This window comes from Salvia hispanica, chromosome 1, assembly GCF_023119035.1.
Source record: "Salvia hispanica cultivar TCC Black 2014 chromosome 1, UniMelb_Shisp_WGS_1.0, whole genome shotgun sequence".
Classification (NCBI taxonomy): domain Eukaryota; kingdom Viridiplantae; phylum Streptophyta; class Magnoliopsida; order Lamiales; family Lamiaceae; genus Salvia; species Salvia hispanica.
Genome location: NC_062965.1, coordinates 15,802,645 through 15,826,000, shown reverse-complemented (window position 1 = coordinate 15,826,000; position 23,356 = coordinate 15,802,645). Strand labels below are relative to the sequence as shown.

The following is a 23,356-nucleotide window of genomic DNA, read 5'->3' as shown; positions in this document are numbered from 1 at the left end:
AATGGTAGAGCAGACCATACAACCTTACCATTTACTAAAATTCAACAGAGTGCTGCCAAATTAGCCTATATTATTACAAAAATCATCTATAATTTCTTTATAAATAGTATTTATAAAAATTCACGCAACACAACAATAATCCTATTACATCTAGTGTTACAGAAGTTGAAACAATAGTCCCTCCTAATTTACCTGATTACAGCATTATATTATCTACACAGCTTTATTATTTCAAAAGTTCTAGCTCACATACACGGATAAAAGAGAAAACATAACAAAATTATATGCATAATTTTTGTGTCAAGGAAAGCACAAACCTCGGCAGGAAGACAAAATCAACGAGGATATAGCTCGGTGATTGAAACATCATTTACAGATGCCGAGCCTTCAGATGCAACCGTTCCAAACTTAAGCGAGGTCGAATCTTTTGAATCCTGATTCGTTGAATCCATGGGACCATAACGGCTAGCCATATAAAATGCAGGCTCAGCTGGTACCGGCAGGGTCATTGTTGAGCTACTTAGCATTAGAGCAACCGTAGCCATTGTTGGCCTGTTCGCGGGATTTTCTTGGACACACAACAGTCCCATGTGAATGCATCTAATCATGTCGCGCACAGAACCAGCGCCATTCGTCAGCGTAGGATCTACCATACTTGTAGCTGTCCCTTCTCGCCAGTTCTTCCATGTCTGCGAATGTGTGGCCATTAGATGCAATCAATTAGTAAAACCAGTCTGCGTAATTTGGCTTTGTTATGAACACTGATAGAGGAATTGTGTAAAGCTTACAAGAGTCAAGAGGTCCTCCACATTATCCCCATTTTGGATACAAACATTTCTCTGACCACTCACGATTTCCAGAACTAGCACTCCGAAACTAAACACATCTGACTTGATGGAGTACTGCCCGTGCATTGCGTATTCAGGTGACATATATCCACTGTATACAGATTAGGATATTCAGTAAGGGACGGATAAGAAATACTTTGCTTAGAGAATTTGCGTGATGGTTAGTATTGGACTTACTAAGTTCCGACGATCTTGCTTGTGTTTCCTTGAGTTTCATCTGGTTTAAATAATCTTGCCATCCCAAAATCTGCAATTTTGGGGTTCATTTCTCCATCTAACAGCACATTACTAGCTTTGAGATCACGATGAATGATCTTGAGTCGAGAGTCTTCATGCAAATACAGAATTCCCTTTGCAATACCCCCGATGATCTTGTAGCGACTATCCCAATCCAACTGCGAACGCTTGACTGGATCTGCTTGTCCAATATAAACCGAACCATTCCTACTTAGTAAAATAAACCAACAACAATTGATATTCAATCAAAACTAAAGAAAAGGATTACCAAAGATGAACTGGTCAAGGCTTGCATTCTGAACGAATTCATATATTAGTACCCTCTCGGCTCCTTCCATAGAGAAACCTAAGAGCCTGACCAGATTCCGATGTTGAAGTTTGGCAACCAACAAAACCTCATTCTTGAATTCCACATTGCCTTGCCCTGAATCCTTGGACAGCCTTTTAACTGCTACTTCTTCGCCAGTTTGAAGTTTTCCCTGCGTTTGCAGCAAAATAGACTTGCATTACTTTATCTGAGATGAGAATCATGCATGCTCTGTTTTATAGAAGTGCAATATAAATTGACCTTATAAACAGCCCCGAATCCACCTTGCCCCAGCTTGTTAGCATCATCAAAATCATTAGTGGCAGCTCTAATGCTGCTAAACTCATATTGCAAGGATTCGACATTACTGATATCGTCAGCAGCTGATTTTTCACCAAACAGAACAAATAATCAAGGTTAGTTCCCACTAAATTAGGATGCATACATATCTAAACGGTCTTACTCTCAGCGGCTTCATATGCCTTATTCTGCTTCCTTCTTCTTCTTATAACGAAGACGATGGCAAAAGTAGCAATTATCAGAGACACCGCAACTGGGACAACAGCGATGATGATAACTTTTGTAGTGTTATCATCTTTCTTTCCTGGTATTATATCAGTACCATTGGTTCCTGCCGTTATAAGAAAAGCTTTTTAACCTACATGTGTATTATAGCCACTGATTTGCAGTTCTTCATTAGAAGATACACAAGCAAATGAAAAAAAAAACAGAGCATAATTTGTTGGTAGTTGTTAAGTTTTCCGGCAGCATATTCTGATTCAAATCACAAAACTCAATTAACATATGCAATTTTATCAAGGACTAACAGCAGGTTCATCTTAGGGTTCGAATACCTAAAATCAATTTGGGGATTTTCTTCGAGAAAGCAGAATTACCTGGCGGCGAGGTCGGGGGAGGTGCTGGAGCTACAATTGCCACCCTTAATTCCCTCAGCCGAGTTTCATTGTAGAAGGTAGAAAGCTCATAGCGAACATTACAATCGGGGTTTAGAACTCTGAAACCCTGCGAAATATAACTTCGGAAAGCTTGTGAAGTCTCGCTCAAGCATCTCCGGCAATCTTCTGGCGAGAAATCCGGTGTACACTGCACCAGAGCATAAATCGCCAAAAATTCGGGATTCGAGAAATTCCGACTCCCTACGCCGACTTTGAGCTGCGCGCTTCCGTTAGCCGCCACCGCCGCGAGGTCGGTCACCAGCGCCGTCCTTTCCGCCCTAAATCGATCTCCATCCGTGACATTTTGCGTGTTCATTAGCAAAATTGTGGGATCCGCCGTCTGCGTTTCGTATATAGGGTCGTTGGAGTAGCGCAGGGTGCAGAATTCGTACCAAATCGCGGCCTGCCTCTCGCTGGGGCAGGACTGGCGCACCTCTCGCGCGGCTGCGTCGACGCAGCCGCGGCAGAGCTGGAGGGTTTGGTCGGCTCTGCAGAGGGCGAAGCCGTTGACGGTGTTTGGGGCCTGGCCGACGGAGGCGCGGAGGAAGCCGAAATCGGTCATGTTGGAGGAGAGGGAGCGGAGTAAGGCGTCGAGATTGTTGCTGTAGGTGCTGTTGGCGGTGTAGTTTCCGTTGCTGGTGCATTTTAAGGGATTTTGGGCTGTAGCTAAGGATGAAAGGTATGTGAGGATCAACGCAATTATGAAGGCTCTGCTGCGACGCCATGAATACATTTCTGGAGAAACAAGAGTGTTTCTTCCAATTCTCCCAAAGAAATTCTCCCTTTTGAAGTGAACCCAATTCCAAACCAGGAAAAGTCTAGCTCATTTAATGGCAGTGTTGAGTTGAGGGGATGCTTCTGTTCGCTGACAATGAATTTCTCCCTATTGCTATTTCTCATATATTCGCGCTAAATTTTAACTGTAAAAATTAAAAATGAGACTAAAGATTCATATCATACCGTTACTTATTTATTCCATTGTTAAAAAAAGTTGCGTTTGGATTTTGTAAATGGTGTAACAGCAGACAGAATGATATTGGTCGATTTTGTTCAATCATCTGCGATGATTATTTAAAAATGTCTTACATTAGGTACTCATGTTTCAATTTTTAGAATAAAAATCAAAATATATGTTGTTACTCAAAATTACATATCAATTATCAAGCATCAATTTTTCTATGAGTGGGTTTTGTATAGCTCTCCTCACAATTTTATAGTCAGCTTGAGGATATGAAAAAAGCTTAAAATTTAGCTCGAAAAAATGGAAGGATTAGTATCACAAAGTTATAGCTTAAAATATATGGAAGCCTAATTTGCATGAATCGAATTAGTCTGAACCGATTGGGTTGGTTAGTGAGTGGATTGATCCGATAACACAAATTTTCTAATTAATTTAATGATAAGATATGTATGCTTGAAAATAGAAGAAAGATAGTTCTTCCTCTGTTCCCTAATAGTTTGGGCAAAACTTTTCGGCATGAAGTTTAAGAAAAGGATATTGAGTGTGTTAAAATAAATAGACAAAAAAGTAAGAGAGAGAAAAAAGTAGAAATTGTATAAAGTAGAGATAGTAAAATAAGAGAGAAAAAAAAATTACTCCTTCCGTCCCACAAAAGATGTCACACTTGTAGGACGACACAAGATTTTAGGAGGTTTAGTTTTGTGTGTTAAATGGAGAGAGGATATATAATTTTTATATTCATGTGAGAGAGAGAACTTTTTTCAAAAAGAGAAATGTGACATCTTTTGTGGGACAAACTAAAAATGAAAGTGTGACATCTTTTGTGGGACGGAGGGAGTACTATGTATGGAAATGACTCAACTATGAGGGAACTTTCCGAAATAGAAAAATGACTCAACTATGAGGGAACGGAAGGAGTAGTAACTATTTGTATTAATATGAGGTAGCAATATATTAGTACTCCCTCCGTTCCACAAAAGATGTCACAATTTCCTTTTTAGTTTGTCCAACAAATGATGTCACATTTTCTTTTTTGGAAAAAGTTCTCTCTCACATAAATATAAAAATTACACACTAAACAAAATCTTCTAAAATTTCGTGTCGTCCCACAAGTGTGACATATTTTGTGGGACAGAGGGAGTAGTTGTTTTGTAAATTTTAAATTAGAAATGATACTTACTTTTAAATTAAAATGAGTTAAATGTTTAAATCTAGATAAAACTTGATACTATAATTTTCAATATAAGTAAATAGTAACGGAAAAATGACTGTAAATATTTTCATAAATATCCTACTTGCAGGCTACATTTCAATATACGTAAATAGTTACGGAAAATTGACTGTAAACATAAATTTCCTACTTGCACGGGCTAGCCTGAGACTAGTTAAAGTTATAATCGAAATATTTTAGCCAAAAGTAATTTCAAGTAACCCAAATTTAGATGCCTTAATCAAAAGTTTATTATTATAATTTCATCCAAATAAATTTGCAAACCACTAAAATCTTAGTCAATAAAACCACATTACAACATCTCAATCGATTTATGTAGAAATATTTTTAAAAAAAGTCGCATTCTCGATCGAGTTATCTAGAAATAAAAAACAATGAAAAAAAAAAAAAGAATCGCAGTCAATTAATATTATAGTACTATAATCTAAAGTGGAAGATCCAATTAGCCATTACCATTAGTGCTCTAATTACATTAGAAAGCCGTCACCTTTATAACGTGTATTAATGCAATTGGTGCATAGGTTCCGATCCAACTACCCACAGTAAATTTTTCTCGTTTTTATTTAAATTGCGATAAACATAATATTCTCTCTATCCATGATTAAAACATCCATTTTCTCATTTCAGTTTAATAGTCAACAAAAATCATCTTTCACTTTATTATTATACTATAGAAGTCATATTTAGCGTGAGCATCTATTTAAGCAATATAAATTTTAATAGATTAAAAAAATTAGTGGAATATGAAGCCTGTTTATTTTATATTAATTTATAATAAAATGTGAGTAAAATGAGTTACTGGAATGTGAGACTTACTTACTTATCATTTATAGTAAAAATGAAATATGACTTTTATTGTGGGACGGAGTGAAATGGTAAAAATATGACTTTTATTGTGGGACGGTGCGAGAGCTGCCTTTTGGTTTGGACTCTTACTCGTATATTGAATTTATTTCAACATATACCTAATTTTCTGTTGCATTCAGTGTGTGGAAGACCTTATATTTTTCGTATCATTTATATGTGACATATATGTGACGATAATCTTATTTTATAAGTCGCCACTAGCAATCCCAAGTCCCAACAGATGGCTGAGAGAGATTTAAATTCATCCACAATGTGCGTATTTTTCCATATATTTTATGTATCAATTTTCACGATATTTTAAAAAATTATTTTTTTAAAAAAAATTCGTTAGATATTCTCAACTTTCAATGTTTTTAATTTTTTATAAATATCTTGTTGTTAAATACTACAATAATATTCTCAATTGAGAAGTATATTTTGAAACGGGAACACAATCCACATATATGTAAATACCAAACCAAATCCATAGCTCAAGTCATATGCCTAGGTCAAAACTGGGCCCAGGGCCCACTCATTTAACACACCTATCTCCGACCATCTAGAATATTGGAAAGACCTTTATAATTTTGAATTTTCTTCTTGTTTAGTGTATACGTCAATGCTAAAACAACAATGTTGTAGTGTCATAAATCAAACAAGAATATAATTATTGTTTGTAAATCTGACTTTTCAAACAATAATCATCAAAAACTAAAAATTAAGTATGCATTTTCTTTTCCCATGGAAACGCTACTTTTAAACCAAAGATTCTACTAGTATTTTTTATTTTCCACAAGCATATCTTTTTTTTTGTTTTTTATTATAAAAAAACTCATTTATTCATTCGAAAAATCTCTTAATATATCGCAGTCAATATAATTACTGGTGTGTTATTATATTAATTAACATTCCGTAAGATTATCCAAAAACTTGATAAGTTGTTTTTGCAATATGGTCTAATTAACATGAATAATTACTATAGAATTTGAATTTAAGTCATTTTAGACATTAAAGTGTGAAACACGGCCTTGACTTGGTCGTGGACTGAATGAATGAGGCTGGAGTGAATAAGGACAGAGAGAGACTAAGAAGTCAAGAAACTATAGTTTGAATGCATTAAAAGAGTCAAAATGAATGACACGATCAAGAAAAAAAACTTTTTTTTCGGATTCGTTTTGGCCTCATCGATCTGTTTATTAAGATGCGTCATTTTCTATTGATGCAACCTACGAATGTGCTAAGAAAAAAATTCAAAGTTTACCTCAGCAGACTGGAATCCACAATGAAAAGGAAATTATAGATACACTATTTTTATCTGTTTGTAATAACGAGAAAAAATTTAAAGAAGATATTTTGAGTGTGAATGGAAATATTTACGGTGGATCAGATGAAAAAAAATGAAAAAGATTTATATAGTCTATTTTTTTTCTTGAAAATAACGGCTAAATTAACGAATATGCGCAATGCACGCACCATGCATGCTATTGGCTGAAAGGCATGCGCGGTGCGTTCACACAGCCTTATTCCACCGTTGTTGATGCCATTACATTACCTGGGAATAAAAATTGATCATATTGATTTTTTATTTAGAAATGCAGGCAAAGCCTAAATCATATTGGTTCTTTAATAGAAATCAATACATTTTGTCCACATAAACAAGAAAATTTAGACTATTACTCCCTCCGTCCCCTATTAGGAGTCACTCTTTGACCGGGCACGGGTTTTAAAAAATGTAAAGAAAAGTTGGTTGAAAAAGTTAGTGGAATGTGGGACCCATTTTTTTATATTGGTTTTATAATAAAATGTGAGTGAATTGAGTTAGTGGAATGTGGGACCTACTTACTATTTATGGTAAAAATGAAGTGTGACTCTTAATTGGGGACGAATCGAAATGGAAAAGTGTGACTCTTAATGGAGGACGGAGGGAGTAGATACTAGTAGGAGTAATTTATTAAAATTTGAAATATGAAGGGGTCAAATAAATATGTTAAACAAAGCAAAAAAGAATTTAAAAATACCAATGAAAATTGTACTCACAAAATAAGTGCACAAACTAACATTACAATTGGCAAAGAAGAAAAACAAAAACATTGTTTGGGTCAGGGAATTAGCGTGGATATAGGTCAGTAATGGAGGCATCATTTCGTGAGGAACATCGAGACTGCTGCGACGGCTGAGAAGAAGAAGTGTGGTGAGAATTTGTGGAGTCGGAGTTGTGAATCAGTGGCACATCCGAAGCATAATCATTGGCAGCGTAAAATGCTGGCTCCGAAGGCAAGTCTAAGGTTACGGAGAAGCTACTCAACATAAGCACCACTGAGGTCATGGTTGGCCTATCAGCTGCGTCTTCCTGAACACACAACAAACCAATATGGATACATCTCAGCATCTCATTACCCGAACCCGAACCACTCCTCAAAAACGGATCCACCACTTCTCCACTTCTTCCTCCTTGCCAACTTCTCCATGCCTGCAAAATTAATTTCCTATTATCAATCACTGAGTATAATTAAGTGGTCAACAAGGTTACATGCTTAAATACTTACAAAGCTTATAAGATCCCCTACGCTGCCATCCCCACTTCGAAAGCCATTATTTCTTCGTCCGCTGATGATTTCAAGGACTAATACTCCAAAGCTATAGACGTCGGACTTCACTGAGAACTGGCCGTGTTTTAGGTACTCTGGTGGCATATAACCGCTGCAGTTTACAGATTTTAGTGTTTTTGTAACTCAAAAAAAGTGTTAAACCTGTGTAACTTACTATGTTCCGACAACAAGGCTTGTATTTCCTTGCGTTTCATCTTGTCTGAACAACCTTGCCATACCAAAGTCGGCAATCTTGGGTCTCATCTCATTGTCTAGAAGTATATTACTGGCCTTTAAATCACGGTGGATGATTTTGAGACGAGAATCTTCATGCAAGTAGAGGATTCCCCTAGCAATACTGCCTATGATCTTGTAGCGTCTATCCCAATCCAAATCTGAATGCCTGACCGAGTCTAAAAAGCCAATTGCAAACGAGTTAGCATATATTTAATTTGTTCACATATCATTAACTAAGTATGCGAATTAAGAATGAATGTTACCAAATATGAAGTTATCCAAGCTTGAATTTTGAACAAATTCATATACTAACAGCTTCTCCATTCCTTCTAAGGAGAAACCTAATAGTCTAACCAAATTCCTATGTTGGAGTTTAGCCAATAACAAGACCTCATTCTTAAATTCGATGTCGCCTTGCCCGGAATCCTTCGACAATCTTTTCACGGCAATTTCTTGACCATTTGGAAGTTCCCCCTGAAATTATGAACACAACAAAATATTTGTGTTTAGTTTTTGAATTTGTCATACATTTGCTCTTGCTCTAATCAATTATATATTCCATATGTACCTTGTAAACAGTCCCAAATCCACCTTGGCCCAACTTATTATGATCAGAGAAATCATTTGTTGCGGCTTTGATTGTGCTGAAAGGATACTGCAGAGACTCGACTGTGCTAATCTCGTCCACATCTTCAAGAAATTATGAACAAACATTTGAGTCCAATACTTTGAAATTAAAGCATTTAGTGTGCAAGAAAGATGAAAAACTTACTCTGAACAATTTCCATTGGTTTATGTTTCTTTCTCTTTCTTAGAAAGATGATAGCAGATACAGCCACTATCAAGCACACAACAACTACAACCACAATGATTACAATAGTTTGAGTCGTGCTTCCATTTTTCTTTCCTGCAAAAAGACCAGAAAACTAATGTCTTTGATTGCATTGGCCCAAGATGCTAATTCAATCCATAAAAAATACCTTGCAGCGATGACTCGACAACCGGTGGAGGCGGAGGCGGAGGCAGAGGGACAAACTCTAGCTCCCGGAGTCTAGTTTCATTGAAAAACGAGTGGTCTCGAAACGAAGATTGCAACTGGGAGCGAGGATTGCACCCCCTCTTCTCCCATCACAGCATTGCGGTATTTCCGAAATGGTACCAATCAAACAACTTGTACAATCCTCCGATGACAAATCTGGGAAGCACTGAACTAACCCGAAAATCATTTGATAATCGGGTCCAGTTACATTCCCAGCCGCCACCTTCCTCGTAGACGAGCCTCCAGCGGCTCGTCCCCGAAGACCATCGAGCAGCTTCCTCAGATCCGCCCTAAACTGCACTGGACTCGTCACGTTGAGTACATTAGTGAAGCTGTATCTGGGGCTATTCGCCGCAGCCCCGTAGACTGTTTCATTCGAGTATCGTAACGTGCAGAATTCATCCCACCGGGTTCCCTCCTTCTGAACCGGGCACGAGTCCACGAGATCGTCGCCGGTTTTCTGCACGCATTGGCGACAGGCGTTGAGTTGGACGTCGCCTCTGCACAGCGCGATGGCGTTGACTCTGTCGGGGCCCTGCCCGGTTGAGGCGTTGTAGAAGCCATCGTTGCCGATGTTTGTAGAGAGAGAAGAAAGAGCGGTGTTGAGGTTAGCGCTGTATGCGCTGTTGCTGCTGTAATTGCCGTTGCTGCCGCATAAGGTTTGGCCCAAGGCTATGAGATCTGCTTGCATCAACAACACCAACAACCCCACCAACAATCTTTCATAACTCATACTTGGATTGGAATACAGTTTTTCTGCAATTTTGTTGAATGCAATTAAGCCTATATGTAGCTAACTCGTACACCCTTTACAGTTACAACCATCTCATTTCCTTCTTTTTTACTAGTACCATATTCCATTCTGGCATTCTCTAACATGACTAGTGGACATGAATTAATGTGAAACTGATTTTGTTTTATTACTCCGCCAATCCCCCATTATATGTCCCGGCATTCCATTTTGTTCGGTCCCAAGATATTAGATTCGTATACCATTTTGGGGTGTCCCAACATATTTGAGTCATTTCTATTTATAGTAAAAATTTACTCCCTCCGTCCCATAATTCGACCCAATATTTCATTTCGAGTCGTCCCACATAATTTGTCCCACTTTACTTTTACCATTTTTGGTAGTGGACCCCATATTCCACTAACTCATTCCTACTCACATTTTATTATAAAACTAATACTTTAAAAGTAGGATCCACATCCCAACAACTATTTCAACTCACTTTCCATTACATTTCTTAAAATCCGTGCCGGGTCAAAGTGTCCCAAATTATCTGGGACGGAGGGAGTACTTTACAACCAACTCCACTTACACCACTAAACAACACCTCCTAAATTCCTATGCCCAAAAGAAGTGAGTCTAATATCTTGGGACGGAGGGAGTACTACTTTTGGTATTGTATTTTATATTTCACTTATTTTTACTCACATTTTATTATAACACTACTAATATATAAAAATAGGACTCACATTCATTAATTTTTTTCAACTCACTTTCCTTTATATTTTTTGAAATTCATGTCCCATAAAAATTAGACACGTATTAGGAGATTGAGAGAGTATAACTTTTTAATCTTACATTAAAAATGATGTTTTTTTACATGCATGGTCTTTTGTTGCATTCGTTCCATTGAAAATAATTTTTTTTTTTTGGCGTTAGATTTTATGTTTTGCGTGTAATGTGTGAAAATGGAAAGAATAAAGTAGAAGAAAAAATATAAAATAAAAATAATGTTTTCATTTTTTAGAAATGTGTTAAGTTGATTAAGTGAAATATCGCAAAAAAAAAATTGTAATCCTCCGTCCACTAAAAATAGTCTTATTGGTGGAACAAGATGAATTTTAATGTGAAATTGATAAAATATGAGGAATAAATAATTGAATAAATAAAAAGTTAATAATAAATGGATGTAATTTTCAGTTTTAGGATGAGACTAATTTTGTCTTGATACTTATCATATGATTAGTATCATGCTTAATACTTATCATAAAAATACGTAGATTAGTTTTAATACTCAGCTTTAAGCGATCTAATCATAAATCTGAACATCTAGGCTTAGGGTTAAAAGTTTTTAACACGATAATATTTTAACATGATTAACCCATAACTCAAAAGAATTGATCTGAAACCTATTGAATTAGTCTGTTTAATATCCTTAATTATAATACTCCTTCCATTTCACTATAGTTGAGTCATTTTTTCATTTTGAAATTTTTTTCATAGTTGAGTCATTTCCATTCATGGTAACTTTTTTCTCTTTCTTACTTTTCTCTCTTACTTTATTCTCTCTACTTTATTCACTTTATACTTTATTCTCTCTACCTTTCCTCTCTCTCACTTTTTTATCTATTTATTAAACACACGCAACATTCCTTTCTTAGACACCATGCCCAAAAGTTCCACCTCAACTATAGTGAAATGGAGGGAGTAGTAGTGTTTTGTGCTCCAAATTTTTAGCGCATTTGAGACAATTTAATTTGTGAACGGTCCAAGACCAAGCTCGTTTAAAACTCAGTTAGCTTAGAGCATCCACATTGGACAGTGGCGGATCCAGGATACGAAATGGGAGGGGGCGAAATAAAATAGTCAATCCATCCACGAAAAATAATCTCATCTTTCCATTTGGCTCCGTTCATAAAAAATAGTCTCATCCAAAAATAAAAATGTTCTCTAAAATACTTTATCAGCTTTTACTCTTTCTCTCTTATACTTTATCCACTTTTTTTCTTCTTCGTTATCTTATTTTACCAATTTCTTATTAAAATCTATGCCATTCACTTTTCTCATTAACTTCAATAGCATTATCATACGTTGATCGCAACAACTAACTTCTATCAGTATCCATATATTGAAAACGTTTCAAGATTCACTCGATCAATCATCTTTCATCGTATTATGCATTTTTATAGCAGAGCATACTCTTTCAACCAAAATAAAACTATGTTTTTTCAAAAAAAATTTAACATTTACCTAATCAAACAAAAAAATACCACACAAATACACCAACTTAGCAAATAAAAATGCTTAAATTGACACCCCCACGACACCACACCAATATGGCAATTTCCGTTCACTCCATTCTACAATATTTAATGGATACTATTACCAATCATTCCAAATCCCACCATGTATATCCTAATTCACCACAAATAATTTCTTTCATCCTAATACTAACTCCATCTTCAACAACAAATTTTCACAATGAATACCACAATTAATTTGTATTAGTAAGTATTTTATTAGTAGTTAGATGTATATCAAAATTAAATTCAGTCGTATTTATTGGATTCACACCAATAACTCGTTAACTTTAAACCTCTGTTCCAGTAAAATAGTAAAATAATGGTAAAGCCCAAGTCATTTACTATTTCCCTTTCTTCCTCACTCTACACTACTCTGTTTCTCTATGTTCAATCTTTTTAATCTCTTCTATGTTATAGAGGCTAGAACAACCAGATTTACTAATACTGGAAAAAACTGATTTTTTCCACATAAAACTGCTGGCACCAGGTGATTCTTTTCTTTCTCGGGGCGATTTCGGAAGCCAACGGAGGGGGCGACCATGGAAAATTTACGTTCGGTTACATGGTAAATGGTCGCCGGGGAGGGGCGGTCGCCCCCTCCTGCCCCTCCCTGACATTGGTGCCCCGTCCGTCCGCACCAGCGGCGGGGACACCACTCGTCCGCCAATGCAGCTTGTCCATACTTGCCAGCGGCAGGGCGATGCTCTTAGCTAAGAGCACGTCCGTGCCGCTGAGCAGCTCGACGTGGCGGGCTGTAATTGGCCAACGGCTTAGCAATTGGAAATTCTTTTTTTTTTTTAATTCAAATTTAATTTAAAAAATCATTTTTAAATTAAAAAAAAATATTTTCCCACTTCCCAATAAATTATATCCGTTTTCTACACACTTTTAATTTATTTTTCAATTTTTTTCCCCAAAATTCACAATTTCATCTATAAATACTCTCACTTCAACATTAAAAATTATGTAATTTTTAATTTGTAGGATTTTAATTATGTAATTTTTATTTTTTAGAATTTTAATTATGTATTTTTTATTTTTTAGGATTTTATTTATGTAATATTTATTTTTTAGGATTTTAATTATGTAATTTTTATTTTTTAGAATTTTAATTATGTATTTTTTATTTTTTAGGATTTTATTTATGTAATATTTATTTTTTAGGATTTTAATTATGTAATATTTATTTTTTATCTATTTTTATATTGTATAAATGTTTTTAGCAATTGAAGTATTTAAATTGAATACTAGAATGGTGGGACCTTTGAGCTTGTTCTTGCAGAAGAGCACGGATGTGAGTGTTGTGTTCTTGCCTAAGGACAAGGAGTAAAAGTGGGTCCGGACCCACTTCTATGCTCTTAAAGAAGAGCACGGATGGGGATGGTCTTAGAGTGTCTCCAATGGCGGACGTCCCGATAGGACGTCAGCGACATCCGACCGGACGTCCGCCGTAGTGAACGGGAAGGGCGCCCACGCCCGTCCCATGTGCCCGTCGGATGGGCTCGCCCTTCAACCCCACGTCCGACCGGACGTCCGCCACTGTGGCGAAGGTCGGACGACCCCGTTTTAATTTTTTTTTTAGAAACTCTATAAATACGGCTCGTGTTGAAATTTTAATTCCATAAATTTTAATTTTAATTGTGAATTTATTAATTTTATTGCGGGAAGTCCTAGTGGGAAGTCCTAATGCAGTGGGAAGTTCTAGTAAAATGGGAAGGGCCAAAATGGGAAGGGCTAGTAATGACGTGGCATGAAGTTTTTGTGGGAAGTCCTAGTGGAAGTCCTAGTGAGAAGGGCGCCGCCGGAGACACTCTTAGGACTGTCAAAGGCTTTCTGTACTTTCTATAATGTTCTATTTATATGGTAATTGTATGTTTTATACTCTTAGTACTACTAATATTTTTAATTTATGATATTAAATAGACAAATAAAAGTACATGTAAATTTTTTAAAGATACGAAGTAAATTTTGTAACGGGTCCACATATATCTTAAAATCCATCCGAATCCGATGCTCATATTATACCTCGGCTAAAACCGGGACCAGGGTTTGGGACCGCGCTTGCCGCTTGGGCTTGCTTGCCCCACTCATTTAACACCCCTATCTCCGACAACCTAGAAAATAAATGCCTTTACAATTTTGAGTTTTCTTCTTGTTTGAAGTGTCGGCAATACTAAAACAACAATATTTTAGTGTCATAAATAAGAAACTATAATAAATGTTTGTAAAATAAACTTGTCAAACAATAATTGTTTTAAACTGACAATTCTTTTTCTCCCATGGAAACGCTACTTTTAAATCAAATACTACTAATTATTTTATTTTCGACAAGCATATCTTTTTATAGTTCCTCTTTATAAAAACTCATCTATTTCGATGCAGCTCAAGGATCGCAAATTACTAGAAGGCGAGCCAAGAAGTTTAAGAATAATTGAATGTATTAATTCAAAAAATATCGACTCAAATATTATCCAAGAGGCCCAATGAAAATAAAAGATTAAGCATCTAAGATTCATTAATTTAATACATGTTGATTGAAATCTAGCGGGTTGCGACGGTGGGTTAAACTTAACTGATTTATCAGTATATTTAGACTGAAACTGAGAAAAATGACTGATTGGACTTAAAAATTTGGGCCAAGTGGTCCAACTGATTAAAAAAAAATTGGGCTGATTGTCCAATCGATTAAAAGAAAATGGATTTCTATCACATGTAAGTGGACCAATGGTTGAAAATTAGTGCACTGATGTGTGAAGAAAAAAGCCCAAGAGAAATTTTTGAAATTTGCAAGATTTAGAGGCCAAGAAAAAATTTATTTGATCTTATTATATTTAGTCGTCAATAAATGTGTACTTTGGATCCGAACAAATTTTTTTTGGCTTCGTCACTAACCGGATCTCTACAAAATTAAGTAAATTTGGGGAAACATGAAACGGAATGTCAATTTGGAAGCATGAGTTCTACGGCGACACTGCTCGTTTTCGATGGCAGACCCGAGCGGCTAGGCGGCGGCGGCGGTTAGGCAAAGAGAGAGATAGCTGACATCGATCGCTGGAGACGATGATTTACCTGGACCACGATTGCAGAGACGACGGAGATGGAGTGCAGGCTGTGCAGCAGAGACGGCGCGGTGTCGTCGCAGGAAAGGAAAGAGGAAGAGAAGAGAGAAGAAGGCAGCGATTTTAAATTTCTGAATTCTGGGGAAGAAGAAGAGAGAGTTGAGGAGATGACCGAAGTGGGAGTGTTTATGGAATGCTGGGCTTATTTTCTTATCGGGTCTGCAAATTAAATTGTTTTGGGCTATGATTTAAATCTTCTTTGGGTTAAATGAACGAGTTTGGAGGTTGAGCCAAGAAAATTAGTTTGGCTAGATTTGTCTTTGGGCATGACGAAATAAAAAGAAAGGAAAGGATGGGCTGAATTAGATCTAAGACACTCTATTTTAAGACCAGAATAAGTTACATTAAAGAATTAAGAGCATCTCCAACGGCGGACGTCGCGGAAGTCCGACCGGACGTCCGCCGTAGTGAAGAAAAAGGTAGGGCACGGACGTCCCGCGAGGACGTCGGATGGGCTCGGATATCTGACCGACGGGCGGGTGGACGTCCGCCATTGTGGCGTGGGTCGGACGTCGAGGTCGGACGTCCGACTAAAAAGTAATTTTTTTTATTTTTTTTTAAAACTCTATAAATACGGCTCATTGAACTTCATTTAAATCCAAAATTTACGTAAATTGAATAATTGTGAATTTAATTGCGGGAAGTCCTAGTACAGGGGAAGTCTTAATGATGTGGTAGTGGAATGAGAAGTCCTAGTGATGACATGGCATGAAGTTTTTTTGGGAAGTCCTAGTGGGAAGGGCGCCACCGGAGATGCTCTTAGAGAATAAGATGGGCTTTTGTTTGAATAAAAAAATACTCCCTCCGTCTCGGTTTAAGTGAGACATATTTATTTTAGCACAAAAATTTAGGTAGTGATGTTTAGTGAATTATTTATAAAAAGTAAGAGATGAAATAAAATGAGAAAAAGAAAGAGAAATATAAAGTAAGAAAGAGAAAGAGAGAGAATAAAGTAAGAAAGATAAGGGATAAAGTAGGAGAGAAGAGTGATTTAATTACTGCCAAAAAATGAAACGTTTCACTTAGACTAAGACAACAAAAAGAATACGGCTCACTTTGGTTGGTATGTGTACGTGTTTAAGTGAAAAAAATATTATGTATGGTATGTGATGACAATGTGTTGTTTTCTCAGTGTTAACTTTGCCCAATATGTGAAAATGACGTTGTGAAGGTTATGCCATATCATGTTTTGTTTTGTTTTGAGAAATGTATATTTGTTTGTCTAGCAAGGAGAGCGTCGCTTTAGACCAGTGATGTTATCATCGAATCTGGGTCCTAGTACTCGGACTAGTGTACAACTATGGAAGATCGCGCATCATCTTTTGAGTTGGCCGATTGTTTTGAGTTGTGATCGTGAAATGTGGCCACCTTCCTGGCACCAGAAAGGACATATATGGTAGTTTCTAAAAGAACTAAGAAATCAGTGAATGATCATGTTTTACGAGGAAAATGTTTTAAGTGTACTCGGGCCTTTTAAGATAAAACCTCAAGCTCATTTATTGATGGTTTGATCAAACTCCGAGCTCACTCAATGATAACTTCTCAACCAGTTTTTATGAAAATGTATTTTCAGCATGTGTTTAATGAGTATGTCAAGTACTCAACTCTGCATATATTTAAAAATATGCAAATTGAGGGGTGACAAGGATGGGCGGTATGGAACAAATATGAGAAGTGTCTTTGATAAAATAGTACTTTGATGCATCATGACATCATACATAATGTCATTTGCTCTTGAACTCTTCCGCTACTGCAAGTTAAAAATCTAACTATGTTCAACTATGTATGATACGAGATATCTTTATGAATATTCCCTCTACCCAATTATTTAGTTAGTTATTGGTCTAGCCTATCTTTTCCATATTTTCCCATATTATCTCTTAGGATCTTTTGTCTTGCTCATTAAGTTAGTATCTATATTATAAATAAGGCTATTGTTATTATCATTATTCAATCAAGAAATACAATTACCTTTATCTTATTTTTACGCTTATTTCAATTCGGTATTGATCTTGGTTTGATCGACGGGCAAAGCTCCCGCGACTACCTCGTCCACCTTTTATCCCTCCGACGATCGCCTCTGCGTCGCCGGAATCTTGTTAAGAGAAGATTTCTCTTAACAATTGGTGCTTCCATTTTCGAACTCATTACTGAAGTCAATCTTTCTTCATGGTCGGAGATATCGCAAGCATCTGAAGGCTTGCAATTGATTTCAACAGAAGCAACGTGGGAGAATATTCTCGCTAGGTTGGCCAGAATCGAGTCCCGATTGCTTAAGCAGGAGCGTAGGGCAGCATCCACGCTCCCTCCATTGCACCCGGAACCTGATCCACCTGACGGACCTCTACTGTACGCTGCAGCACAGCCGCAATTCCAGATCACCTGCTACCAGCCGCCGCCTACATTCCACCAACCTGTTCCACTATAACCAGTCTCCAATAGAGTACCACGACACCTTCCAATCGAGGTACGCCGCCAGCTGCCATACAACCACGTGTCAACAACATCACCACCAAAGTGTGACAGCTCCATCAGTGGTCTCTAATTCCTACCACGAACAGCCTGGCTGGCCGGTTGCAGCTGTTGTACCGCAGGAGCCCGGCACCTACACGGATTCAGACGCGCTGTTGCAAAATTCCTACGCCGAAAACCATCCTTTGTGCATAAATATCAGCCCACGCAGCTTGCGTCCCAGTCACCACTGCCGCGATCAAATTCTTTTGCTAGTTTTTGCAGCATTGAAAAGGTGTGTGCTGAAGAAGTTGAAGTTCGCCCTGGCCATTTGGAGTTTTCCCGGGATTGCGATGGTCACACTTTGGTTCCAATTGAATTAATTGATTCAATGGAGGCCAAGCAGCATGGCGAGGGGAATGATAGCATTGGAGGTACTACTGACTTTCACAGAAGTTTGGCAACGGCGATTATTTATAGACCGGCCTAGGATGTTGGGGATCATCAAGCGAGAATTGTCATTGATGCTATAACTGAAGAAGCTTATGATAGTCCGAAACACTCACCTTGGGACATTGTTCTTAATCCTATTGGCTGGTCATCATCTGGGCGGTGGTCAAAGACTTCCTCATCACTAGTAGTTAGTGACGTTCATGAATAAATCTCCCCTACTTATGAAAGTAGGGGAGATTTATTTACCAAAGCTTTATGCACCAAAGTTTGCAGATTTGGTTGCATTATCATATATTAAGTCTAAGTGTGTTAGTGATTTGGATAAACGAAATTCACCATTCACTCTCGCACTAGTCACACGTCGTGATTCATCCAACCGTCAACCTGAGAAGCAAGGGGTTAATTATTTACAGCCCACACTGTCGAGAGGAGTTTCGTTCAGCTGAAAAGATGTGAATGGAGTACCATCTACATGGGACCCTGGGCCTCTTGTTGATAGCTCTTGGTCTCGAAACGAAAACTGCAACTTGGCGCGAACACGCTACCCCCTATTCGTTCGCTACAGCATATCGGTATAACTGAAATGACACGAACCAGACACCTAGTACACTTCTCCGATGACAAATCTGGGGTGCACTGAACTAAAGCGAAAATTCTTTGGAAATCGGGCCCAGTTACATTTCCAGCTGCCACTTTCCTCGTAGACGAGCCACCGGTGGCTCGTATCCGAAGACTTTCGAGCAACGCCCTCAGATCCTCCTTAAACTGCTTCGGACTCATAGAGTTCCCTGGATTCCAGTAGTATTGGGATGGATCAAGTGCCAGATTCCCATAAACGGTAGCATTCGAGTATCGCAAAGTGCAGAAATCATTAAAGAAGAACGCCTCCTTCTGAACCGGGCACGAATTCACGAGATCGGCGCCGGCTTTCTGTAGGAATTGGCGGCAAGCGTTGAGCTGAACGTCGCCTCTGCACCACGCGATGGCGTTGACTCTGTCAGGACCCTGCCCGGTCGAGGCGTTGTAGAAGCCATCGTTGTCGATGTTTGTAGAGAGAGAAGAGAGAGTGGTTTTGATGTTAGCTCTGTATGCGCTGTTGGTGGTGTAATTGCCATTGCTGCCGCAACTGTAACCGGTGAAGTCCAAGGCGAGGAGATCTAATGGGATCAACAACAGGAAGACCAACCCCAGCAACCTTTGATACCTCATGCTAATTGTATAATGGGATTATACAAGCGTGATTCCTCCGAAGTACTATGTTATATGGAGTATATAATATATCAATCTCTTCATGTGCTCTCTGTCTATCATTAATCATCACAATTTGCAATTTCAGTCTGAACATAATTTTTCTCATTTATTTTATACTCTATTTTATGGTAATAAGATCTATATTCCACCAATTTATTTTGTTAATATTATTGTAAATTTAATATGTAAAAATAGCATTCACGTTCTACTAATTTTTTGGCCTTATATACATTACATTTCTTAAAATGAGCGCAGATAAAGAGTATTAGTTTTTGGCCTGATTCTTATTATGCTGATGTAAATAGAAATATTATAATAGACCGAAATAATGGGTTTTCACTTTTGATATAAATAGAAATATCATGGTGTTGACTTTGATGGAGACACCACCACGACAAGCTGCCCTATGGGATTGAAGCTGTGCATTGACCGAATCAACATTCCGCGTTGTCTGTTGACTTGGCCGTTTATTTGCCTATCAACTTACTCCAGATAATTTGGAACATAATCAAATCAAGGGAAATGACATAGACATTAGATAAAAAATCATTTCCCTAGATAATTAGACTAATTAACTGAATTCTTTTTTCTGTTTGGTTGGAGTAATTAAGTTAGCATTTCTTAACGGAAAACTTAAAGAAGATGTGCAAGTTGAGCAACCTAAAGGTTTTGTGGAGTACCAAGATAATACTCCATTCGTCTTACTATGAAATATTCGCCTTTAACTACAAGATTTCATAGTGTTATTTTAGGAGCTAATAGAATGAAAATAAAGTAATTGAGAAAAAAAGTAGAAATGATTTTATTTTTATTTTAGAAAATATTTCATTGTTAACGGGACAACCCAAAAAGAAAAATGTTTCAATGAGATAGAGGGAGTATATTGGGGAATAAAAGTCTTATATGGCTCAAACAAGCCCCTAGAATTGGTACTAAAAAATTAATGGACACTTTAAGCAATCAGGATGTCAAGAAAAAAAAGTGAACCTACACAAAATTTAAAGATCGTGTCACTATAGACTCGAACCCAAACCCCGAGATTTTTAACTTTGGATATTAACCACTTAACCAAAACACACTATCTAACCTATCTTAAATTCCTTATTTTGTGGTGTAAAAAATTATGGGACTGAATTTTGACTTCTCTTTCCCTGACCTCCAATTTAGCAACCCGACGTGGAGGAATCAGGAAACAGGCGAATACAAAAATTAAAAAAGATTACAATTCGCAAAGAAGAAAAATAGAATAAAATAAACATTTTTGGGGGGATCAATGTGGATGTATGTCATTAATGGAGGCTAGGAGGCATTGTTTCGCGAGGAACGTCGAGACTGCTGAGACTGCCAAGAACAAGTCATGTGTTGAGAATTTGTGGAGTCGGAGTTGTGAATCTGTGACGCATCGGAACCAAAACCAATGGTAGCGTAAAATGCTGGCTTCGAAGGCAAGTTTAAGGTTATTGAGAAGCTACTCAGCATAAGCAGCACCGAGACAATGGTTGGCCTATCTGCCGGATCTTCCTGAACACACAACAAACCAATATGGATGCATCTCAGCATCTCACTTATCGAACCCGAACCACTCCTCAAAAATGGGTCCACCACTTCTCCATCTCTTCCTTCTTGCCAACTTTCCCAAGTCTGCAACATTCATTAATCTCATTTTCAGTCACTAACTATAGTGAAGGGGTCAAAAAAAAGGATATTTGCTTAATACTTACGAAGCTCAAGAGGTCCCCTACACTACCATCCCTGCTTCGAGAACCATTATTTCTGCGGCCGCTGATGATTTCAAGGACTAGTACTCCAAAGCTGTAGACATCGGACTTGATTGAGAACTGACCGTGTGTTAGGTACTCTGGTGGCATATAACCGCTGCAGTTTACAGATTTTAGTGTTTTTGTAACTCAAAAAAGTGTTTAAGCTGTGTGACTTACTATGTTCCGACAACACGGCTTGTATTTCCCTGCGTTTCATCTTGTGTGAACAACCTTGCCATACCAAAGTCCGCAATCTTGGGTCTCATCTCACTGTCTAGAAGTATATTACTTGCTTTTAAATCACGGTGAATGATTTTGAGACGAGAATCTTCGTGCAAGTAGAGGATTCCCCTCGCAATACCTCCTATGATCTTGTAACATGTATCCCAATCCAAATATGAATGTCTGACTGAAAATGAGTTACCGAATGCTCGTATATTATTAAGTTAATAATTAAGGATGAATATTACCAAATATGAAGTTATCCAAGCTTGCATTTTGTACATATCCATACACTAACAGCTTCTCCATTCCTTCTAAGGCGAAACCCAATAACCTAACCAGATTTCTGTGTTGAAGCTTAGCCAATAACAGAACCTCATTCTTGAATTCCATATCGCCTTGCCCTGAATCCATCGATAGTCTTTTTACTGCAATTTCTTTACCATTTGGAAGTTTCCCCTGAAATTATGACACAACAAAATATTTGTCTTTAGTTTTTTAATTTGTTACACAATCACTCTTGTTCTGATATATTTGTATGGAGTATACCTACCTTGTAAACAGCCCCAAATCCACCTTGGCCCAACTAATTAAGATTAGAGAAATCATTTGTTGCCGCTTTGACTTTGTTGAAAGGATATTGCAGAGACTCGACTGTGCTTCTCTCGTCCACATCTTCAAGAAATTATTAACAAATATTTGAGTCCAATACTTTAAATTAAGCTTGTAGTGTTCAACAAAGATAAGTAACTTACTTGGAGGAATTTCCATTGGTTTCTGTTTCTTTCTCTTTCTTAGAAAGATGATAGCTGATACAGCCACTATCAAGCACACAACAATTACAACCCCAATTATGGCAATAGTTTGAGTCACGCTACCATTTTTCTTTCCTGCAAAAAAACCAGAAAACAAGTTCAAATTGATGTCAACTACACCAAAAACAGATTTTTAACTGAAGAAGATAGTGAATTATCATTACCAGACGGCGATGGCTTGACAACAGGGGAAGGCGGAGGAGGAGGAGAAACAAACTCTAGTTCCTGAAGCCTAGTCTCATTGAAAAACTGATATGTCTCGAATCGAAAACTGCAACTTGGATTGAACACGCTACCCCCTATTTGCTCGCTACAACATATCGGTATAAGCTAAATGACACTAATCAAACACCTCGTACACTCCTCCGATGTCAAATCCGGGGTGCACTGAACTAGCCCGAAAATCGTTTGAAAATCGGGCCCAGTTACATTCCCAGCCGCCACTTTCCTCGTAGATGACCCGGCAGAGGCTCGTTTCCGAAGATTATCGAGCAACGCCCTCAGATCCTCTGTTACAAACGTTCTCCGTAACGGGTCCGATAACTAACTCCGATTGCTAATTGCGGTTGCCGGCGACTCGATGAGCACGGCGGCGGTTTGCAGATTGCTGGCGCGGGGTTGCCCGTCGGCACCTAAAGATTTAGTAACTTGTTTTTGCACGATGTTGTGGGCAAAATATTTCATTGATAAAAATAGCAGTTAATGAAATAGCCCTATTTATAGACTAGGACCCTAGGGTTGATTCGACGTAACCTAAACATTCGGGAAAGAATCAACAAAGAAAACCCGAATGGGGCTTATAATTATGCCCGACTCAACAAGGAAATAAAATGAAATTACATAATTCAATAAGCATGGAAACAAATACTAAAATAGTTTGCTGCTTCTATTTGGCGACGAAGTCGCGATACTTCTCCGGCTGTTTGATGTTCTTCCGTGGCCTTAATTCCCTATTCGCCGGCGTATCCGTCTTGTCTCTTTCCTCCGTCTGCACGCTTGCGT

General features: G+C 37.8%; 2 protein-coding genes and 1 pseudogene across 2 annotated transcripts; all 3 read right to left on the bottom strand.

Annotated features, from left to right (window-relative positions):
• Positions 1-70: 70 nt before the first annotated feature.
• On the bottom strand, positions 71-10,083 carry LOC125188244. Its single transcript, XM_048085012.1, is given in 15 exon segments — positions 71-689; positions 789-939; positions 1,026-1,263; positions 1,354-1,564; positions 1,654-1,775; positions 1,856-2,023; positions 2,289-3,170; positions 7,499-7,856; positions 7,933-8,086; positions 8,150-8,387; positions 8,475-8,685; positions 8,780-8,901; positions 8,984-9,118; positions 9,192-9,287; positions 9,290-10,083. Coding segments are annotated over 15 exon segments (4,134 nt in total). The 5' UTR covers positions 9,984-10,083; the 3' UTR covers positions 71-335.
• An 8,691-nt stretch (positions 10,084-18,774) lies between these two features.
• On the bottom strand, positions 18,775-19,515 carry LOC125188235 (cysteine-rich receptor-like protein kinase 26). Its single transcript, XM_048085000.1, has one exon. The coding sequence runs from the start codon at positions 19,513-19,515 to the stop codon at positions 18,775-18,777; it is 741 nt and encodes a 246-aa protein (XP_047940957.1).
• A 994-nt stretch (positions 19,516-20,509) lies between these two features.
• Positions 20,510-23,038, bottom strand: LOC125188224 (annotated as a pseudogene).
• Between the last annotated feature and the right edge of the window lie 318 nt (positions 23,039-23,356).

What these genes read in the sequence shown, in the direction of transcription:
- LOC125188235 (XM_048085000.1), bottom strand. Translation starts at nt 19,515, where the DNA reads ATGAGGTATCAAAGGTTGCTGGGGTTGGTCTTCCTGTTGTTGATCCCA.